We start from the raw sequence: 23,216 nt of genomic DNA, 5'->3' as shown, positions 1-23,216 counted from the left end.
GGGAGGCGGAGTGGGGGTAACTCTACTCGGCCGCTCCGAAAACTGAATTCGCGCGTTCAGAAGCACTCTTACTTTCAAAATCTTCATTATCTAGACTTCAGGACCACGTACAAAAATCCTTTTGTACTTAATCTGGGGTAACTCGACGAGATAAATCAAAATGACTATGACGTTTACGATGGCCTCAAAAGCATAATTACCTTTCAAAAATGTAATTTTCCTTTAGTGTAAAATTCTCTCTTTTTTTTAAATTCGCGTAAAAATGTCAGCAGTCGATTCCTGTAATAGACATTATCGAGAAATGAAAATCGAAAAAGCCATTTCTTGCGGGACGGTACTGATTTTATGAATACTGAGAAATAATCGACGTTCTAACAATGCGGGTGGACGTAAAACAAAACGTTCGAAAAAAACTTAAATAATTATCTCCCATCACAGTAAAAGAACGTGGTCTCTTGATTTTGGCATTAGGAATTTTTATAATTAAGGCGAATTTCACATCTTCAACATTATCAATTTTAAATTGACGAATTCATCAGAACGGCATGCGCCTGCAACTCTCGATATTAGGAAGACCTATAAAGAAACTATTTTAAAAATTTTGTTCTGTTATTTTTAAAGCCTTAAACTTTCATCATCAAATAAATATAAATTATCATGTGCGCTATCAAAAAGCAATCAACTTGCTCTTTTGTAAATACTCGTTAAGTTTTCGGTACATATCCTTCACTTTGTCTTTTGAGAAAAGCACGTAACTTTGAAAATTTGCTTATATCAGTTCCCTTCTTTATATCGAACGTTGACCGCAACATTGAATATTGTGACTAAACCATTGACGGATTCATTTTATTTGCTTAGTTTGAGAAATACACCATTAATACATCTTATGAATACAGCTTAATATTTTTTCTTTGCAGCAATCCATAAAACGTTGGTAGACACATTCAAAAATTTCTCGAGATTTCTTTGGGAGAAGATTCAAAGAAACCTCTTTCGCACACTCCAATATCTCCTCAGGTATACCTAAATCTTCATTAGATTCGATTTTTACAAAGTTTTCAGCAAATGGAACCACAAACAATCACAAATGAACTCGATTAGCATTATGGTGACTAATGTTTGACAAAGTATCAATGACTCCATCGATATATCCTACTTACTTACTGTGCTTTATTATCCAAATTTGGTTTGAATATTTCTGTTGGAGAAAAAATAGCATGTTTTATTAGGATTAAAAGTGTCTTTTTTGTCTCAATTTTGCATCCGCTCGGCTACTCTATGCTTCTTCCTGCAAATACAAAATTCCACAAAAGTAACACTTTTAATCCTAACAACATCCTACTATTTAATCCACAAAGTGTAAAAAAATACGAATTTAGTAGTAAGTCCGTTTAATCAGTATCCGTTTAATCAATATTATAATAGGAAATTCAACTATTTTTTTTCATTGCATTGTCTTTAAAAAATTGTTATAAGTAGGTAGTTCTTGCTTTTGATATAGGCAATAATAATTCATAGTTTAATTGATGTTATAGAATGTTTCGCGTTTAAATTAGTCGAACAAATGTTAAAAAACAATATCACAGCAAAGACCCTTTTTATTTTTTTAGGAATTGTATAATATATAATATGTTTCCCTATAAATCAGAGGTTTTTTAAATTCCTCAAATGATTTTCTTGTCGCCTTGTAATTGAATTATTATGAAAATACTTCTGAACTAATGAACTATTTTTAGACGAAGCTCTCAGACTCCGCGTGGTGCTGAAATAACTTTCTCGAATTCCTCTCACAAAAAATAAATTGATATTGTTAGGTTATAAGTGAAATTCAAATGAAGCAACATGGCTTTGGGTATGTTTAATCTAATCGATTAATAGTGTTCTGTTTATTTTTTTATTAACATTACGTACCAATTACTGTCAACACCGGCTTCATTTAAAAATGAACAAGTTTGTTTGCAAACCTACAACTTATTTAATTATCCGGTTCTTAGAAATTATTCATTTATGAATGATAGAACTGCATTTATTGTTTTGTAACGGTATTTTATAAGTTCAACTTACACCGAAACAATAAATATGTGGAATCACTGTTTTAATAATACATCGCAGAAATACATACCTATGTCATCAAAATGTAATGTTCCATTTATTTATTTGTATTATGTATTGAAATCGAATTTAACTTGTGTCTTTTTTTAATACACTGCTGAACAAGTGGAAGCTAAAATTAAATTGTAATAAGCGGAAGTTGCATTCTTTTTTTGAACATTTAATGCTTTCGTTGACAAATATTTTATTTTTGGTTTTTACAATAATTTTAATAGTTATTTTTTAATTACTTTTCACTGAGCATTTGGATACCTACAAATAATACTTTTTAAACGTTAATACGTTTTGTAGGTAATTGTTAATTCATATTTTCCATAATATAATATATATTTTTTATCGCTATCATGTATGTATAAAAAAATATATATAGGGTTATCTCTAAATATTTATACAGGGTGAGTCGGGAGACTCCAGGAATGGCTTCTACACGTCAAAATAATAAAAAAAAAACTCAAAAGTTGTTATCCGATTCTCATTTGTTTTCTTTCACGTTATAGCGTAATTACAAATTTAAAAAATTAAATCATGGTACCTACCTAAGTCATGTTCCAAGTGCAAAAGTATAGGATATTTGTTTGTGTCAATAGTTTAACATTTGACTACACGTTTGTACGATCAAAGTGTTACAAAATGCCAAGAACTTATTCAAATTTAGAGGATGCCAATATGGTGTTTGTTTATGGTTTTTGTAATGGGAATGCTAATGCTGCTGTTGAAGAATATTGTCAACGGTTTCGACACCAGAGATGTCCTGATAAAAATGTATTTATCAGAGTTTTCAACAAACTGTGCGAAATTCCGAATTCTCCGTTTAGAAGAAGTAGAAAATATTCTGGGCTCCAGTAGAAGATTATGCAACTACTAGCTCATGAAAAATTACTACTCATTTGGGCATTTTACAAAAAAAAGTAAAAAACTCTCCACGAACAAGGCTTATGTTCGTGCCATGTACAAAGAGTACAACACCTGTTGCGGGCAATGTCGCCGTTATTGTTGAAGGATATCTAAGGATATTATAATGAATACTATTATGATTGTGATTTTGATATAATATAATCTAGAAATCAAGTTTTGGGAAGTTTCTTAGAAACAGATGTAAATAAACAAGAAATAAAAATATGTTTTCCACAATGATGTAATTAATCAAACCCACAAGAAGGTTGCGAAAACACCTACAACTATTATTCTAATATAATGATAAATAATCATCTTGTTGTATCCCTCATACATCCTCATGTCCTCCGTCATCCTGTATGGATAAAGTAACATTAACCCGTGACGGTATAACTATAATAATATTCGGAACTTTCATGTATGGTCAGGCTAAAATCCTCACGCAACAGTCGTAAGTAATTTTCAGTACAGGTTTCTGTAAAGGTGTGGTGTGATGGATAGTTAATTGGCCCTTTCATTTTGGAAAATCGACTCACAGGAGACTCTACTTAATTTTTTTACAAAATGGATTACAAGTATTACTAGAGAATGTTCCTATAAACATGAGAATGTGAATGTACTATCAGTACGATGGAGCTTCTGCACATTTCGCTCGTCCAGACGCTTGTCTGACGACCTGACATTTGAAAGATAGGTTTCCAGGGCGGTGAATCGACCGCGGTAGTCCTATTAGCTGGCCTTCAAGATCTCCAGATTTCACACCACTAGATTACTGTTTATAGAGTTGGTTCAAGAATGAAGTGGACAAAGTTAGAGTGAATACTCGGGAGGCACGTATCATCAATACTGCAACATTTATTAAAGAAAACCATGCAGCAATCAGGAGAACTACAAACGCCCTTTGCAGACGAAGTAGAAAGTGTTTAGAGGTCGATGGTGGTATTTTCGAACAATTAATCAAAGAGCGTTGTGATTAATAGAATATACCTAAATTATTATGTTTGATTTAAATGTACGTGATGGCTTGGAAACAAATGCAAATCACGTAACATCTTATTGTTAGTTTCTTCTTATTACGTTGACGTGTAGAGTCCATTTCTGGAGTTTGGTACGATTCTTCCGACTTACCCTGTATGGTCGGTCACATTAGAGCAAAACTTGATGAAATTATCGATCAAAAACTGAAAATTTCAATGATCGGTTTTATTTAGTTGATCAAAAACGGAAAAAAGTAGACTTCTTAACCTCGAAAATTTTTTTGTGGAAAATTCTAATATGTAGTTGTATTAGTAGTGGCATTCGATTTTTGCATTTTTGAATTTAGCTCATTTGTATTATTACAATGTGTTACCTATATGTATGTACAGTATGGCATGGTTTTTTTGATTTTCAAATTATTTACTTTTATGATAGTGCTTCAAAAGTATAATGCCCAATTAGACGTAAATCATTTATGCCATTCTATATTTATCTGAACATGTTTTCAGTGTCCTCAAAGAACACAGGTAGAGATTGATAGTTCCTAAGTTGTCAATGATTTTTTATTGTTGCTATTGTGTCGTCGCGTCGTAGTACTTTAAATATTTACAACAATAAGCTGCTGCGTTTTGATGTAATAGGTATCTATTTCCCTTAATAATAGAAATAATTACATGAATAAAAAATAAGTTGTTCAGAAAATACCGAACTGTTGTCTGATTCAAGTGGATATTCGCAATTTTTAACTGATGCATCGTATAGTGTTTACAAGAAGAAACGTCACTGTTATGTACATCCTGTATTTCCCAGAAATTTCATATTTTTAATCAGCAAAACCCTAGAACACAACTTTTGCATTTATAAAATAATTATAAGATAATATATAACGATTAATACTTATTACATATTTTATTAGATGGAAGATCCAGCGATGCCTTAACCGACTATGTTGACATTCGTCATAAATTGGAAGAGATTTTAAAATTAATGTTAGTTATCTGGTGCCAAGAGAACAAAGCCTTAAATCTTGTGTCAACGTCACAAACTGGTCAGTACATGTTTTAATAACAGTTTTATCCTGTTTGCAGTAAAAGAAACAATTTTTGCCTAACATTTTAATTGAATTTGTAACTAATATCATTGTAGTAATTTTGCATTACTTTGTTCATATTTGCTACTTATTTTAAAAATATAACTCTGAGAGAAATTTTTTGCTACGGTTAGTAAAAATTCATTAACCTTAACAAAATGTCTGCATTAGGCGCCAAGTGAGTTGCTTTCATTCCACAAGAAATGTGCTTTTCTGAAAAGAGGTCACTTGCAGTAAATAGAAAGTTTTACTAGAAATTTTTGTTACCTCAACCAAGTTAACTTATTAACCCCCAAGTGAGCAACTTATGTCGTATTCCAACTTATTCCTGAGCTGCAGTTTGCGATTGGGACAATAGCATCCTAGTTCTTGGGGTTTCTGAGGCTGTTTGCACTTCAGTAGTTCGAGCCCCATGCTGGGCGCCATGTCGCTTAACCCGGTTAGTCGCCGGTATGGGTTTATCGGGAATGCATTACGGCTCTTAACACATAACATCGTTGCCGGCAAGTTTGACGGTCGGCAGCCGATCGGTAAAACAACGCTCGTGTGTAGGAGCCTTTAGGTTGAGCCGCACCTCGTCTCGTAAGACTTTGGGGCACCAACGGCAACTGCTCAGGATCCTCCTTGAGCATGAATATGGATTATGGGTATAGTTTCTGACCCGGGTGCTGGCTCTGAGACCTGAATTCACCCTCCATCTTTTGATAACGAGGTCATGCCAAAGAGGATTGGGAAACGATCTAATATAAGGGTCCAAGACGTCGATACACTGCTCTTAAAAGTTCAAACGTTCGGGTGTCAACTAACCCTAAAGTTCAAAATGTTCTGGAAGGGTTTTTTTAACTGACACATTGGGAGTACGAGGACTCGTGAGTTCAATGGATTCGTAGTGGTTGCTAAGCACTAGAATGGTTTCAGTGGTTGCCACGCACTTCATGTCTGTGATTTATTATGGGGGCCCCTGAGTGGACACTGGACTTATTAACTTGGGTACTGCATCTCTGGGAACGAGTATATGGGGCTACTAAGCCAATGAAAACCCTCAGGGGCTATGGAGCCGTAGAATCGCTACACCTAGACTGAAGCTTGAGGAGGTTAGGAGCATGAAAGCTGTTCAATAGTTTATTATATCCGAAAATACAAGGAAAACAACCTATATGTAACAGGTGGTTTAAGATTACCAGTTATTGCAGCTGAACACAACGGTTAACGCAAGTGCCTGCTTAAAGTATTGCAGAAGCCCCTGGTCGATGTTCGCCCACATATGTAAATGGCTTCAAATCTGCCATGGTTTGGCGGGGCGCTCTCGTCGTCTCCGGTAAAATGCGTGGAAAAATAGTGGTACTCAAAAAGAACGATCTTGGGTGACGATATCGCAAAAAGGTCCTTTCTTTCTAAAATGAGTCAATTAGTTATGTACAGGATGTTGGTCACTCCCAATCCGAATTTCGGAATTTTCGTACAAATTTTGGAATTTCCAAAATTTGGATGGTTTCAAGGAGCAACCCATAATTCAGGCATCTTTATGTGGCTTTCAAGAATTTAGCTGATTTTTGCCCTTTTGATTGGAAAAATTGGAAAGTGAGGTGAAATTAATTTTCATTACACACTTACCAAATACTCCACAAAATTTAAAATATTCCTAGAACTTCTCGTTTCTCAAAAATGTTGATATAACTTTTTTGCTAGAATATTATTTTAAACACAAATTAATCATGACAAGTTCGAAAAAAAAAATGGCGTGAAATTTTGCATTTTAATTAAGAGATAACAAGTGGCCCAGAACATAAATGCGCCAATTATTTTCTTGGAATTTTCATAATTATGTAGTATATAAAATCGTATTAATTTAGAAAATAATCTTACGTACTTTATTATTTCTACAGTTGGATTAAATTTAATGAAGTCCTTGGTATCGTTAACGAAAATTAAATAATTTTTAAATAATTTTGGAAGACAAAACCTAGTTTTTTCAACTTTCTGCAGTCACGAGGCATATTTTAAAACCGACTAGTTACGTTGCTTCTATAAGGAAGGCACCGAAATCAATTATTTTACCATTTTTCCCTTCACCATGTATCTCATCACAACTTGTTTTTAAGTTTTTTTATCGTTACGACAAATCACTAAATTAAACAGCGTCCAACTTTTCCCTCTACGTTTTCTTTTTTCTTCTCAATCTGAACATTGTTCTTTTCTGTCTTCGTTTCAATTTCACTGTATTCAAAAAGAATATGGTTTATGCGTTATATGCTCAGAAATAATTTGTATATGATGGAGAAAATTGCTGTTGGTTAAACAAATTCAATGATAATGTCCTAAATATTTAGAATTTAATCATGTAATTAATGACTTCAATAAATACACTAGTAATTATTAAATCTGGTAAGTATTTAATTAATATTCATCACACTTTAGGTAATATAGGTGTTATCGATTAAATAAAGTTGTGTTTGAAAGCAATATACCGTGCTTTCACGGAAAACACTACATAGGAGGTGCGTCGGTCAAACTCGTGCGGCTTCAGCGGTGGGGATGTCGATCTCTGTGTGCGAGGCCATGCGGCGCTGTGGCGTACGGAATCATATCTCACATCCATCGATCTTATGATCGATGCTCACATCAGTCAGGTTGCAGCACCCAGCGCTCCCCACCCTTCCGAACTTACGAATTCGAACGAAGCTAATTCCCTATGTAGCGTTGTACGGTAAAAGCACGGAATAGTATTATAGAAATGTTGCAATATAAAAATTCCGCTCTACTTTTCGTCAGTGCAGTTTGAATGAATGACACGACACCTGTGAAGTCCTGGCACAAAAATCTTATTTATCCTCTAAATGAATACTGACTTTATATTATATTTGTTAATAAATTATTATAAAGTTGTTAAATTATATATTACGGATGTATAATTAAAAAATGAAGTTTAAGTTAAAATTTCAACCGATATTTTCAATAATCTTTTTAAGTAGAGTACCGCCACCTTTTGACGCCTGCACCCACCATTTTTGAAAAAATGTCCCCCCAAATTCTCAAAAAATGGGTTATTTGCGAATGTGCTTAAGGGCGCCATATTCTTTAAATATTGTTTTTTCACAAAAACAAATAATTTCAAACATTTAATAACTGAATAATCAAATCATACGAATATTATGTCATGCCATCTGAATATTTTCAAAGACGCCGCAATAAAACGAATAAACAGGTGCAAAAAATGATCAAACCATCAAGGTTTTAGGTACTGAAATCTACGAAAATACTAACTTTTTTAAATATATAACTCCACATGTAAATATTCTTATAACATTTACTTGCTTAGTCCTAAATATAAAATTAATAATTTAATAATAATTTACTTTTATTTATAAGTACGTGAAAATAATTCTTAAAATGTGGGGTTAGGATAACAGCAAACGCATGTTTTTAGTTATTATTTTATTCGAGTAAAAAATAGTAACAATGAATAAACAGAACATCAAGGATTTTATTTTTGTGCTTACTTTTGTTATACACGTTTTACTTTTCAAGATTTCAGTACCTAAAAACGGCAAAAATTCGACTAATTCTCGGCCAGGGATATGGCCACCTTAACGAATGTAACCTCGAGGGAGAAGATGGTCCAGATACTGGATTCCATAACTCTGTCCCATATTTTCGAACCTGCCGGACATAAACTCAGTTTGGCATTAGCACCCATCAATTTCGAAAATATACACACTCAAATTTAATTATTTTTTATAGTAATTATATAAGCTACTTGTCGCGTGCATGTACTTGCATTTTCATATAAATAGAATTCACCATCCAAATATTTGTAGAATGGATCTTCCTGACCCTCTGTATGTGTCGATTAGTATTATCTACATTTTTTTTTATTTAGAGTGCGACAAAACTGTTATAGTTCATCGAGAATCGGGAGAATTTGGGTTTCGGATTCATGGATCAAAGCCAGTAGTAGTATCGGCCATTGAACCTGGAACACCTGCTGAGACGTCTGGTCTCGAAGTGGGTGACATTGTTTTGTCAGTAAATGGGGTCAGCGTACTTGACAAAAGTCATTCTGAGGTAGTGAAGATCGCTCATGCAGGTAGTGATACTTTAAAATTGGAGGTGAGTTGATCTTTTATCTTTTTCCAAACAATAACTAAATGCAACTTTTTACTCAACAGTCTCAAACACCATTACAATCTCCCTCGTGGTATTATTGTAATTCTGATGCACAGTGCAGTGTCACTGATTATATAAAAATAAATAAGATAAACAAAAAATAACTCATTCAGTATTTTACACTTAATTTTAATATACAGGGTAATTCGTAAATGAACTGAAAGAAGTGCATATAGGGAATCTTAAAATATGATACTTTAACGTAACTAACGTCTATATCATGTTGCATCGTTTAGCTGCTTGATGGCATTAAATTTGTCAAAAAATCTAATTCCAAATAACTGTAAAACGCTTTATCCGATTTAAATGATGTTTGGTATGCTAGTACTTGTGCATAGATGTCACTTTTTGATGTAGTAACCGAAGTTATTGCATTTACTGGAATGGGAAAGATAAAAACAAAATAATGCTTTGCAGAAACTTTTAATAGAATATATATTTCCATTCATCATTTTCTATAACACTTAATTCAATTAAATAATAATAATAATTCCACTTCACTCAGATTCCTTCCATTCGTGAATTTCCATTAAACATAACAATAACAATGTTGCAGCTGCAGGATTCCTTTTTGCTTTTTAGGATTTCTTTTAAAGCATAAAAAATGTTTCAAATTGGAAATAACAGCACTGCTATCTCAAAAACCGCTGAGTAGGTAGCTCTAAAAATAAACACAGAAAGCCAGAATCCGAGAATTTACATTAAGCTACGTAACTTTGCCCCATTCCTCTACGTCTAAGGTTTCCATCAGATTTGCGGCTGAAATATCGTAGACAATATAACGACAAAACAGTATTTCTAAAAGTTTAAAGTAAATTAAAATGACAAATGAAATGAAACATTAGCAACAAATCACTTAGCGGGTAAGTTGATCGCTTTCTATTAACATGTTCGAATGCTTACGATGGATTTATCAAGAGTTAAGAATCACTCAAATAAAAAAAATTGAAATCAGAACGACATGCTTCATTGCTAAGAAATTTGTTGCTGATATTTTTATACAGGATGTTTATTAAGTACTTGTACAAACTTTAAAGGACTAATTTTAAGATAAAAAGTTCATATGAACATGGGTCTGCAACGGCTTGGTTCTTGAGATACAGAGCGTCCAAAAAAATGTGTTTCAGCAATTCTTGTAAATGTAAATTCAACTTATTTGTGAAAGTAATTTAGTTTTAGTCTTTTCTAAGTTTCTGACATCGCAATACAATTGGTAAAAGACAGATTTTTTCAATTGTTTTTCAAAAACTCTTAATGATTCAACTTCAGGCAGGTTTAACTTTAAACCCGTTTTCTTACAAAACGGCTGCTTTCAGCGACAAATACTAAGAGCACTTTTGTACGTAAAATTGAAAGGAGAATAGGTATGTTTAGTCAAAAATGACATACAGTGCGACACGAAAAAGTTATGGTTATTTAAATCTAGGTACAACATGTACGTGGCGCACTCTAACATTAAACAAAACACTAAATAAATATTTGAGTTTCTCATGATCAATACTTCCAGTTTCCCGAATTTCGTCAAATTGCCATGTTATTGAACAAAAATATAATCAAAATACTAAACAAAAATTTTTTTGGATGCTTGTATCTCAAAAACCAAGCCGTAGCGGACCCATATTCATATGAACTTTTTGTCACCCTTTAAAGTTTGTACAAGTACCTACTTAATAAACACCCGTATATTTATTTACTAATGTATATTTAATTCGATACAACCACCCAACAGAAATCATTTACAAGGTGGGAGAAATACCTACAGATTGCAAAGTACAAGTTTGAAGTATTGTTTTATTACTATAGTGTCCATGATTTTCCTCATGTCAGCCTGGCCGAAACTTGAAGCTACGTTCATACAAGTGATTAGCAAAGAGAGTAGCGGTCAGGTGCTTACTTAGTGAGCAGCAATAAACATTCAGGTTTTTGCTACCCGCCAAGCAAGCACCTTCCGCTACTCTCCCAGCAAATTGCTTGCAGTATGTTTCTTTATTGTCAACAGCAGAAACTAATATTTGTAGTCATTTATTATTAAAAATTATACGCGTTGTTTAAAAAAATACTCAATTCGTATTATTTACCTACCTATTTTAGGTTGCAAGAACATGTTATGCTTTAAACCTTCAAAAAGAAAATTATAATACATCAAGAGCTTTATACAGTGGATATCTATGGAAACTGGGAGGATATGCGAGTGGAACAACGACTAATAAATGGATAAGGAGATGGTTTAGTTTAAAACAAAATAATTGCCTTTACTATTATAAGACTGATAGCGTAAGTTCTTAAACAAAAAGTAGGTAGTTATTTTCCAAAGTTATCTATTTATGGCATAATTTTAGTTCTAGTTTATTTTTTAAATTCATTTGTCAGCAGTAGTAGGAAGATATCTAAATAAACAGAAAAAGTAAATATTACTCCACAGACACTATTAAAATAAGATTTTTAAGGATTATTAATTATACGACTTGTTGTAACTTAAATTCAGTTATTCTTATTATCGATTAGACAATTTTCAAAAAAATTGCTAGGGTCGTCCAGAATCTTGCACTCGTTTGAAAACAAAAGACGTATGCCTCACATCTTAGATTAGATAGATTTAGTATAAAGAACTGAAAAAAATGCCAAATGCTAAGATGTAAAGAAGTTCTATTAAAATTTTATAATAATAATTTTACAGTCGAATCATGAAATTGTTTCATTTGCAATTCTCTGTTTAGGACAAACAGCCTGTGGGGGTTGTTATGCTGTTTGACCAACAAATACAGAAACTGGAAGATGAAGCTGGATCCAAACCTAATCGTTTTGTAATTCAACGACCAGATGGCGTGCCATTGCACCTGGCTGCTGATAACAGTACCGCTCAAGAGAGATGGATGGAAGTAATAAGCAGGGCTATAGCCGACTCCCAAAAAATAGACGATTATTTGAACGAAGCCAGAAAGAATTTAACCATACCGCCTAGTGCTATTTGTCAACCTGATTGTTTTGGATATTTAATTAAGTTGGGAACGCAATGGAAGTCTTGGAATAGAAGATATTGCGTTCTTAAAGATGCTTGTATTTATTTTTATCAAGATGCCAATGCTAAAAGCGCTTTTGGTAAGTATGTATATACTCGTATTATTAGGTACAGCTTGTTCTAAATTTCCTACCATTTTTTTATTAGATCTTCGAAAGAGCACTTCCTATTAGATCAAACAAATTAATGTCATAAAAATACATTTTTAAATAGCATATAACACTTCCTTATAACTACAGTAATCTAAGCTTTAATGGTTGCAATAATTGATATACAGGCTGTTACAAATTCGCTTCTCACTACAGGGATCTCGGAAACGGTAAGAGGTACGAAGTAGCTTAAATGGAGGCAAAGTTGCGTAATCAGCAGACCAACATTATGCCTCTACAAAATCAAGGCTAACATGATTAATTTTCGAATTCGTTTTTGTTTCTTTGCAGCCTTTTTTGAGGACGTTGAGCCAAGTAGTCAAAAATGGACGGTTTGGTTTCCTTTCTGGGAAGTAAATGTAACCTACTAATTTAGATACGTCATGAAGGCAGCATGAATGTTTGTGATGATACTTTGTAAAATTCGGTAGCTTAATGGAGTTACGACCTCACAAAGATGGCCGCCGGACGAAAGTCGTAGTTTAGCATTCTAAAGTCTGGTTTCATTGGAATAAGGAGTAAAAGTATCATAAAAATTTTGATTTAGCTTTAGCATAAAGCCTGGATTAATGTTTGGGATGATACTGTGTAAAAATCGGTAGCATAGTTACGTGACGACGTCACAAATATGGCCGTCAGGCGAAAATAGTGATATACCATTCTGAGGCCAGGTTTTACTTGTAAGGAATAAAAGTATCATACAAATGTCAATCCAACCAGGATCAATGTTTGGGATGATACTTTGTAAAATTCAGTAGCTTAGTGACGTTATGACGTCACAAACATGGTCGCTGGCCAAATTCCGTTTAGGTGTATTGGCAAAAATTATAATAATACAATATTATTTTATTATAATAATAAAATAATAATATAATAATAATATAATACAATAATCAATTTGTACAATACTATTATCAGTCTTGTTATTCCAATTTGCCTATATTTAATTTTTCCCTTTTTTTCATATATGGATTCCGAAGCAGACTTTTCACCATTGCCTAAAAAAGTACAAATAACAGGTACAACCGATGAATGTATCAAAATTTAGGGGGGGGGGGGGAAACCCTTACGATACCTTAAAATCTCCACCACTGGCACGTCAAATGAATTCGAGAAGGGTGCGAAAAAGTAGCTATTAATAGTGGTAATGTGTGTACAAAAGCTCAGTCCTGTAGTTCAAACGTTTCCTAAGATATTGGCGAAAAACTAAAAAAAAAATTAAAGTTTTGACACCGTGCATCTCGAAAACGAAAGCCCGGTGAGAAAAATGGAAGAGGAAAAAAATAGGCTTTTTTTCGCGAGTGAATATTGGTGAATACGTCTGACTTGTAGTTACTGTTTCTATCTCTTTTCATCTTTTTTCTAACCTTGTCTAACCTGAACAGATCGCGAAAATGTATATATTCACTATTCAGTGGTGCAACTGGTGCAACCTGTCATATTGTAATATGTATTTTGACGTCTTTGACATATGGGTTCTAACTTCTAACCAGTAACCATAATTTGTCATCCTTTATTGCTTGTGTTGTGGGAATTGGTGTTATCTCACTAAATAATAATGTATTTGCTTCGAATAAAACTGAAGGAATATATCAATGCTTTCTTTGGAATATTTTTAAGTGGCAAATTTAAAAAGCGTGAAAAGTATGTTAAATTTTTTATAAAAAAAATTTAACCTAGAAAGAGGTTAGGTCGTTTTTTTTTTTGTAATTCATATGAAAAAGACCTGAATTACAAATGATTCCACCAATATTATCTCTGGCCTAGGTCACAAAAAAAAGAGGATAATCCTGAAGCAAAGTGGATCGCAAATATATCCCATATAAAAAATTAATCTTACCATTAAGTAAAATATTTGCTGTTTCAACGTCTACGTTTACTAAAACATCTGTGCCTCTAAAATTTAAATTTAAACTGACCACTTCCACAGCCGTATCAGAATCCATCATTTTGCTGAACGATTTTTATCCTCATTCAAACAAAATGTCAAAAAGAAAAAGGTTAAGTTACCGGCTGACAATACTAGTTGAATATACCAACAGAATATTCAGCTGAAGGGTGAAGAGTTCAGTCATTTGAACTAAACTTGTGACGTCAAATAGTAGTTTAAATGACTGACTATTCTCGCAAAAACGTAATATTCACTCATACTACACATACTACAACATACGACTTCACTCGCGAAAAAAAGCCTATTGTTTCTTTTTTCAAGAGGAATTTACAGTTTTCCGTTGCGACACTTATTTAGGAACACCCTGTATAGGTAGGCATATACATATATGCAGGGTGGTCCGAATTTTATGCAGGAAACTTCGAGGGCAGATAGATCTCTTTAAAATAGTAGGTTTGCCTTATAAACATAGGTATGGAAAGGCTTCATTTTAGAGATACAGGGTGTTGAAGTTGTTAAAAAAAATTGATTTTTTGTTTATATCTCTGGAATCCATTGACCGATTTCAATAAAATTTAGTACAGATTATGTATGATAGTAGGCCTTGTATTTCCTAAAATATGAGCTCTAAAGGTTCAACCAGTGGTGTACAACTAAACAGGGTCACCTCCTTTTTTATTAAAAAAAACTACGCCACTGAATTTTTTACAAGCTATTGCAACGGATTTATATTCTAATGCACAAAATACATAAAAAAGGTAACTCGAACTTTTTCCCTACATTTCACCGTTCTCAAGTTATTCATACCAATACAATCTTGTGGTAGACAATTCTAACCATAATATTACAACAATATTTATGTTTATGCTTAAAAGTAAGTGCAATTTGTAAGCACATCAATAAATTCTTTACACTCATCGTTTTAATCTTTTTGGATTAAAATAATATTTGCAATATCACGACGAAGCAATGAAAGACACAGAAATGAAATTTTAAAAGCATTTGACGACGATCCTCCGCTAAATACACGAAGAACGTCTCAGCAACTTGGGGTGAGTAAATAGAAAATTTGAAAAGTTCTGCCTAAGGATGGCAGGAATCCGTACCATTTACAACCTGTGCAAAATTTACTTCCGGGATATGCAGATAGACGCCTGAATTCTTAAGCTTAGCGTCGACTAGACTCGCCGAGTCGAATCGAATCGCAAAAATTCGCCTCCCATATAATTAGATGAATCTGCGTCGACCACTGAAGAGCCGCAACGCACCTAGCCGATTTTCCCGGGCGCATTGCTCGTTGAGCAAATTTTTGCGGCCACGTGTTTCGACTCGATTCGGCGCACCTCAGTCGACGTAGAAAAGAGATGATGCATAGACGTGAAATTACGCGATAGACACGTGTTTTATAATTTCTTCGTATTCTTTGATTTTTTCTACTTTACTTTTTTCGAAATGATGAGAAACTGATAATATCTCTGGTAGAGAAATATCCTGAGCTGGAAACAAATGGTAAAACTCGCCGTAGATATTCCTTTTTTTGTTTATATCGTGTATCCAGTATTTTGCCCTTCGTCACTTTGTTCTGCTATACTCTTCATCAAATAGGATTTGAAATAAGAACATTTCTTCCTCTGAGCTGTCCATCACGACATACGACCTAGACCAACCATACGACTATTGACTGACCGATTCGACTCTCCTCGATTCGTCTCGATGAACGCACTTTTCAAAAATTGCTGCTCTATTCGACGCGCCTCGATTCCATTCGTTTCGGCTGTAGTCGACGCAGAGCTTTACTAGAAATTCTTTGGACCGATGATGTTCACTAGGCGAGGGGTAGTGAATTTTCACACTCTGGGTATTTGGTCACAAGAAAATCTTCATGAAATTCGAACAAGAACTTTTCAACGCGAATTTTCTGTGAAAGTATGGCTCGGAATAATTCGCAATAAAGTTTGTGGACCTTTCTTCTTGCCACCCCATCTAAATTACCAGTCATTTCTAAACTTTCTAGAAAACCATCTATTTGAATTATTAGAAGATGTTCCATTATATATACGATAAAATAGCTGGATACAAATGGATGGTGCTCCTGCGCATTTTAGGGGAATAATACAAGATTGGCTTAATGAAAATTATATGGGGTGATTGACAGAAGACCAAATGCTAATGTCAACCATAATAGTACAGAAGGTCCAGTGTCTTGGCCAGCCAGATCGCCAGATCTAAACCCCCTGGACTTCTATGTTTGGGGTGACCTATCTGAAAAGTTTACTCTACTCCAATATATACTAGACCACAACTACTGCAGCGAATAGAAGACGGGTGTAATGAATTAAAAAAAAACACCACATGATATTAGCTTCAATTAGTTCCATTAATAGCAGATGTCAGAAATGCATCGATGTGGATGGTTCGCATTTTAAACAATCGCTGTAAATATGTAACGTTAATTTTGTTTCTTGTTTAGTTATTGTTGCTTGGTAAATGTATTTTTATTATTATTTTTATTTAAATTGTTCTTATTTATGAAGATAAGGCCTCCAAGGGAAACTAAAACACACCAGAAACACTACCTCACAGGTGATGAGGAAATAATTTTGTTGAAGTGCTTACAAATTGCACTTACTTTTAAGCATAAATATTTTTGTAATATGCTTTAGTGTCTGCCACAAGGAGATTGTATTGGTATGAATAACTTGAATATGGTGAACCTTAAGGAAAAAAATTAAAGTCATCTTTTTAGTGCATTAGAACATAAATCCGTTACAATATCTTGCAAAAAATACAGAGGCGTAGGTTTTTTTTATAAAAAGGGTGTGACCCCTGTCCAGTTGTACACCACTGGTTGAACCTTTAGAGCTCATATTTTAAGGAATGCAAGGCCTACTATCATACATTGTCTGTACCAAATTTTATTGAGATCGGTTGATAGATTCCGGAGATACAAATAAAAAATCAATTATTTTTAACAACTTCAATACCACAACACCCTGTATCTCTAAAACGAGGCCGTTCCAGACCTATGTTTATAAGGCAAACTCCTATTATTTTAAAGAGATCTATCTGTCCTTGAAGTTTCCTGCATAAAATTCGGACCACCCTGTATACAGGGTGTCCCAGAATAATGTGTACAACGAAAGACCACAGATTCGTGGACTCAAAATAGGCAGAATGAGACTTATTCACCTATATCTAAAATCGCTTCGTTTGTCCGCTAGATGGCCTCAAAGTTCCTGAAAATTTTTTGAATATTGTTAATATGTAACTCGAATACGTATTATTCGATTTTGATTATTTTTGGAGTGTGGACTTTTGCTTACAATCTACAAATTTTGGTGTTATACAGAATGTTTTTAAAACTTACAACTCTTACAAAATTGATGTATGGTGATTAATATCCGTCAATAACTTTTCCCCTTTCGGGCAATACTGACAGCTATTTTTTATTTGATAGGTGATAACATTTGTAAAATTTTGATAAATGAGCGGTTTGGGTACAAAAAAATATTTTTAAAATGTATACATTATCTTGCCAACTACATTGCAATATTTAACAAAAGAAAAAATATACAGGGTGTTCCATTTAAAATATGCAAGTAGTATAACCTGGAAAAGCCACTACAATGGCATTATTTTGTTTAAAGAGAATAACCCCCGAAAACCCCAAGGCCCAAATTTTCAAAATTCAAATCGAAGTAGCCTCTGAAATATTCTAATGGGCCGTCACCGTAAGACAGCTTGTATATGGCTGGTCACGATTATGGTCACAAAACAAAAATTAAATTTTTATTTCAGATTGACACTTCGATATTTGTAATTTATTATATGAACATAGGTCCGATTGGACCGAATCGTAGAAAACTTATGAAAATTAGTTTTTAGTTTTCTTTAAAATTGCCTTTTTTAATGAGTCGTAATCGTTGGTTGTTTCGGCGACAGATATTTTCAGGAACCACGTTCCGTTAATAACCAGGGTTTCAGCAATTAGTTATTAATCGGTAGTTACGGAATATGTAACCGTTACCAAAATTGGAAACGGAGTATACTCAAAATAGATAACATTTTCTTTCTCGTATTTGTTTTGATTATTCTTAATTAATTATTTAATTCCAGTATTTAAATATTACCTGAAAAAAAATGGCTGTTCTTTTCTCTTATTTTTAATAAATAATAATTACTGAATTTTTATTTCAGGAGTGGCTTGCCTGCATGGATATAGGGTACAACAGTCTGTGTCTGGAAGTAAAAAGCATGCTTTTGAAGTCATACCACCAGATCCCAACAAAAAGTATTACTACTTTCATACCGAATCTGAAGCAGATAGAAAAAGGTTGGTTAAAGGTTTTGAGTATTGGAAAATATTATCATATAAGTTCCCAAATGCTTAAATAAGTAAATGCAATATTAAACAAAAACTATTTAATCTATAAAAATCTATCTATGCAATGCAGGGTATGCTATAGATAAGCTGGTTAATTTATGTAGAGGTATATACGTCGTAAAAATAAAAGTTCATAACATATTTCCTAAAATCCTTTGTTTCCGATAGCATCAAATTTTCATAAAATTGTAAGATTTTCAAGCTGATAACGGAAAAAAATTGTTACCACAGGGGCATAGGTAGAGGGAAAACATCTATCACTTTTTAAACTAAACAAAACAATACACTTCCGATAGAACTAACTAGTTTCGAGATAACTGAGAAATTGTATTTTAAAAAAATATAAATAAATTCTTATGAATATAAAGGGGTATAGCAGAAAATTATCAAACGACATTTGAAGATGTTAAAAATACACATTTGTTGCTTCTACATATTTTCGATATAATCGACATCTTTCTTATTACGGTTATAGAATTTAATTCAAATTAGTCAATCGATTACATTTAATGATTATTAAATTATGCATAATAAAGTGTAATTTTCAATAGAAGTTACCAGCATGTATAATACTGAGCAATTGGAATATGTCTCATTAAAAACTGAAATGTTCTGCTTAGAATCCCATTGCAACGTTTGTGAATAAATAATAATAAATAACTGGTAACAGTTTAGTTGTTTGTTTTGAGGTTTTGCTAAAAATTCCACAGCTATCCTCGCAAGAAATTACATGATTTTAGGTGATTACACAAAAAATAGTAGATAACTTAAAAACTAGAAGAGATAGGTATAGGGAACCCTGATACCGTTCGAAAGGGAATAAAATTGTGTATCAGAATATAGAAAAACATACAGGGTGTTCTATTTAAAAAAAACGACTTCTGAAGGATTGAAGTTAACTAACTCGATGTTAAATTTCTAGCACCCTGTATGCAATTAAGCCACTTTGATAGTATGGATGGGAAGCTTAGGGCTCTAGCTATCCCCCCTATAAATATTGTTTCTTTATCTTTCTTACTACAAAATACATATGGTTTGAAGCTAGTCATTGTTTCTCTCCATTTTTTTTAAATAAATTAAATATCTCGAATTTTAGGAATAGGGAAACTAAGTCCACCTAAAATAACACGTAGAATCCAAAATTGCAATAATATATAGGGTGTTCCATTTAAAATAAGCAAGTTGATGGCGACTTCCGGTATAACCGGAAGTGGTACGTGGACGCCATTATTTTAGTTGAGAAGGGCATGCCCGAAAACCCGGTATCCCAAATTTTCAAAATTCAAATCGAAGTAGTCTGAAATAATTCTAATGGTCCGTCACCGTGAGATACCCTGTATTTGATTACCTTTATACAAGGTTGAGTCAGAAAGAATGGGTCAACACTAAGCTGGAGATACTAGACACCAAAATATTATGTTTGAGCTCATCATGCCTTATACGAATGTCGATGGTTTTTAAAATACTGAGTGTTCAACGTTTAAATATTTTTCTGGAATTTCTCTATAATTGAAAAAGTATTGATAGCATGACTCTGAAAATTGGTAGTGTTGGGTTTTTTAGTGTGAGATTTACGAATTTGAAGTTTATTTCGACGTTGCTCCTAGAGGACCCTAGTTTCGCGTTTATTTTTTAGATAAATCAAAACATATTTTTTATCTGTTGAGCTATGCTTAAAAAAGTTAAAAATCTAAAAGAACGTTAAATTCTACATAAAAAATGTACTCTTGTTTAGGTCGCCTTACTTTATCGGCTTCTGAGTTATTTGCATTTAAAAGTTTCAATGTATTTTGTGGTGATTTTCTTTCAGGCGTTGATATTGCTATTTGTTTTCTAAGTAGGCTTGTGTCAAATTTCCATATCAATAAATATTAGCGTATTTTGCGTGCGTGTGATTTTCGTGATTCGTGCAAAATTATTAACTAGTGATCAAAAAATGCCACGAGCCACGACATAATAATGTCGTGAGATGAGAGATGATTTGTGTTTTTGCTCAAGTTAATTTTAATAGACATGCGGCTACAATTGTACCCAAATAGATTGCAACTTAATTATAAACTATTCAGAAATCTTTACAACCGCTTAGGCGAATCTGGATCTTTTCGACCAAATAGTATAACCATGGTACTCCAAAATATATCACAGTCGATTAAGAAGAAGAAGAAATTTCAATTCGTGTTTCGGAAAATTCCGGTATGATTACTCGTCGGTTAAGTGCGGCAACGGGAGTAAGCCAATCCTCCTTTTGTAGAATTTTGAAAAAAGAAATGCTCGATCCATACTATTATACTCCGGTTCAACAGTTATTGCCTCAAGATTTACCAGCTCGCCTACAATTTGCGCAGTTTATACAAAATGTGCAAACGGAAAACCCAGATTTCCTCCATAAGGTTCTATTTACCGATGAGGATTTACTAGATGGGGAGTTTTCAATTGGAAGAACAATCATTTGTGGGATTCCGAAAATTCGAATGTTGTAAAAGAAATTTTCAGCATTCAGTTTAAGGTGAATATTTGGTGTGGTTTAATTTCTGTTTTTTTCATTGGACCTTTTGAATTAACACCTAATCTAATTGGACCTCATTATTTAAACTTTATTTAACATAATTTAAACGAGCTTCTAGATGATGTACCACTAGCTTTAAGAGAGAGTATGTGGTTTGTGCACGACGGTGTGCCACCACATTTTGCCTTGCCTGTACGCCAGTATTTAAATATACATTTTCCTCATCGGTGGATTGGTCGTGAGAATAAATTTAGTTGGTCACCGAGAAGTCCAGACTTAAACCCTCTGGACTTCTCAGTATGGTCAAACTTGAAGGATGTGGTGTATCGTGAAGAAATTAATTCTGTTGAGGAATTGCGACAGAAAACACAAGTAGCCGCGAATGCATTTAAAAATAAAAGGGACATTTTATTTACTACTCAGAGAGTGTATAGTAAAATATATTGAGGTAGGTCGTGGACACTTCCAGCATTTGATTTAAGGTTTGTTATTATTACTATTATCAATAATAATTGTTATTCTTATTTTCATCTTTTGAGAATAAAAAATCACCACAAAATACATTGAAACTTTTAAATGCAAATAACTCGGAAACCGATAAAGTTAGGCGGCTTAAACAAGAGTACAGTTTTTATGTAGAATTGAACAAGCTTTTAGTTTAAGCATAGCTCGACAAATAAAAAAATACTTTTTGATATTTACCTAAATAAAATGGTGAAACTAGCGCCCTCTAGGAGCAACGTCAAAATAAACTTAAAATTCGTAATTCTCACACTAAAAAAAAACAACACTACAAATTTTCAGTCATGCTATCAACACATTCTTAATTGTTGAGAAATATCAGAAAAAAATTAAACCTTGAACACCCTGTATTTCTTAAACCAGTGACATTCGTATAAGCATTGTATAAATAAATACAGGAAGGTAAAATACTAGACCGCCAAAAAATTTTTGAAAGCATAAATTACTTAAATAAATTATTTAAAAAATGTTTTTTTTACGTTTGAGTGCCAACCTTATTATTTCTAGTATTTTACAATTGTGTGAATGTTTTGAGTTCTTATTGGTTAGTAAGCAGATTAAATTTGAGTCCAAATGAAAATTTGTAAGAAATATTAATTTTTTTTCTGGACCTCCTTAAAAATTTTTAAAAGTATCCGGACCCCTCCTAAAATTACTTGCCAGGCATGATGAGTTCAAACATAATATTTCTATAAGAAATAGTCATAGTAGTCATTGGTTTTATAAAATATGCTTTAATATGCCGTTCTTCTCTGTATCTTAGCATAACAATTAGAAAGATCCCAAGATTTTCAATAGCTTTTTCGTTTATCTTGTATGAATCTGAAAAAAAGAATAAGTATTTAGTAATTTAATCAATTTTATATCTTCAATAACAACAAAGTTATAAAATGTTAAGATTACGATTAATAAATTTGTATTAATTTCAGGTGGTTAGCAGCTCTGGAGTATTCGATAGATAGATGGTTAAAAATTCAGTAAATAGTTGTGAAAACCCTATAGTAATTTTATAATATTTTTTTATACAAATATTATTTAATAATACCAAATAAATTATTGTAGCATAAAAGAGGCGCATGTTTTTCCCTCTGTAATCCAAAGCTCAAACTAATTTTATTCTGTCTTATTCATTTAATATTTCAGATATGAATTGTGCACTGCCAGTATATGTTATTAATAAATATATTTAAAAAGACGCTTGTTATTGATATAATTTATAAAAAAAAATTAAACTGATATTTCGCAAGATTCTGTGACTGCAACGGAACATACTGGTCAATGTTATTTAAAAAATTCTTGCAATAATTTTCTAATGGGTAAGTACATGTACCTATTATTTTTTTATTTTACTTTTAATCAAATTTTTTCTATTGCTTACCTTATTTGCAATGCCACTGTAAAACAGTGTTGAAAAGAATGTAAGTCAACCTATAACATGAAAGATTTTTAATATTTAATAATTAGTAGGTATATTGTGCTTTAAGTGCGATAAGTTCGTGAGCTC

The 23,216-nt window shown here is 32.9% G+C and overlaps 1 protein-coding gene across 1 annotated transcript; it reads left to right on the top strand.

Moving 5' to 3' along the window:
* Positions 1-1,767: 1,767 nt before the first annotated feature.
* LOC108913583 lies at positions 1,768-22,894 on the top strand. The gene is made up of 7 exons (XM_018719149.1): positions 1,768-1,852; positions 4,901-5,032; positions 8,955-9,184; positions 11,333-11,515; positions 11,959-12,340; positions 18,498-18,633; positions 22,642-22,894. Exons 1-7 carry the CDS (start codon positions 1,843-1,845, stop codon positions 22,691-22,693), a joined length of 1,125 nt encoding a protein of 374 aa, XP_018574665.1. The 5' UTR covers positions 1,768-1,842; the 3' UTR covers positions 22,694-22,894.
* The last annotated feature ends 322 nt before the right edge of the window (positions 22,895-23,216 follow it).

Source organism: Anoplophora glabripennis, unplaced genomic scaffold, assembly GCF_000390285.2.
Source record: "Anoplophora glabripennis isolate ALB-LARVAE unplaced genomic scaffold, Agla_2.0 scaffold748, whole genome shotgun sequence".
Taxonomy (NCBI): domain Eukaryota; kingdom Metazoa; phylum Arthropoda; class Insecta; order Coleoptera; family Cerambycidae; genus Anoplophora; species Anoplophora glabripennis.
The sequence above is the reverse complement of the archived record's forward strand: the minus strand, read 5'-3'. Positions and strand labels throughout refer to the sequence as shown.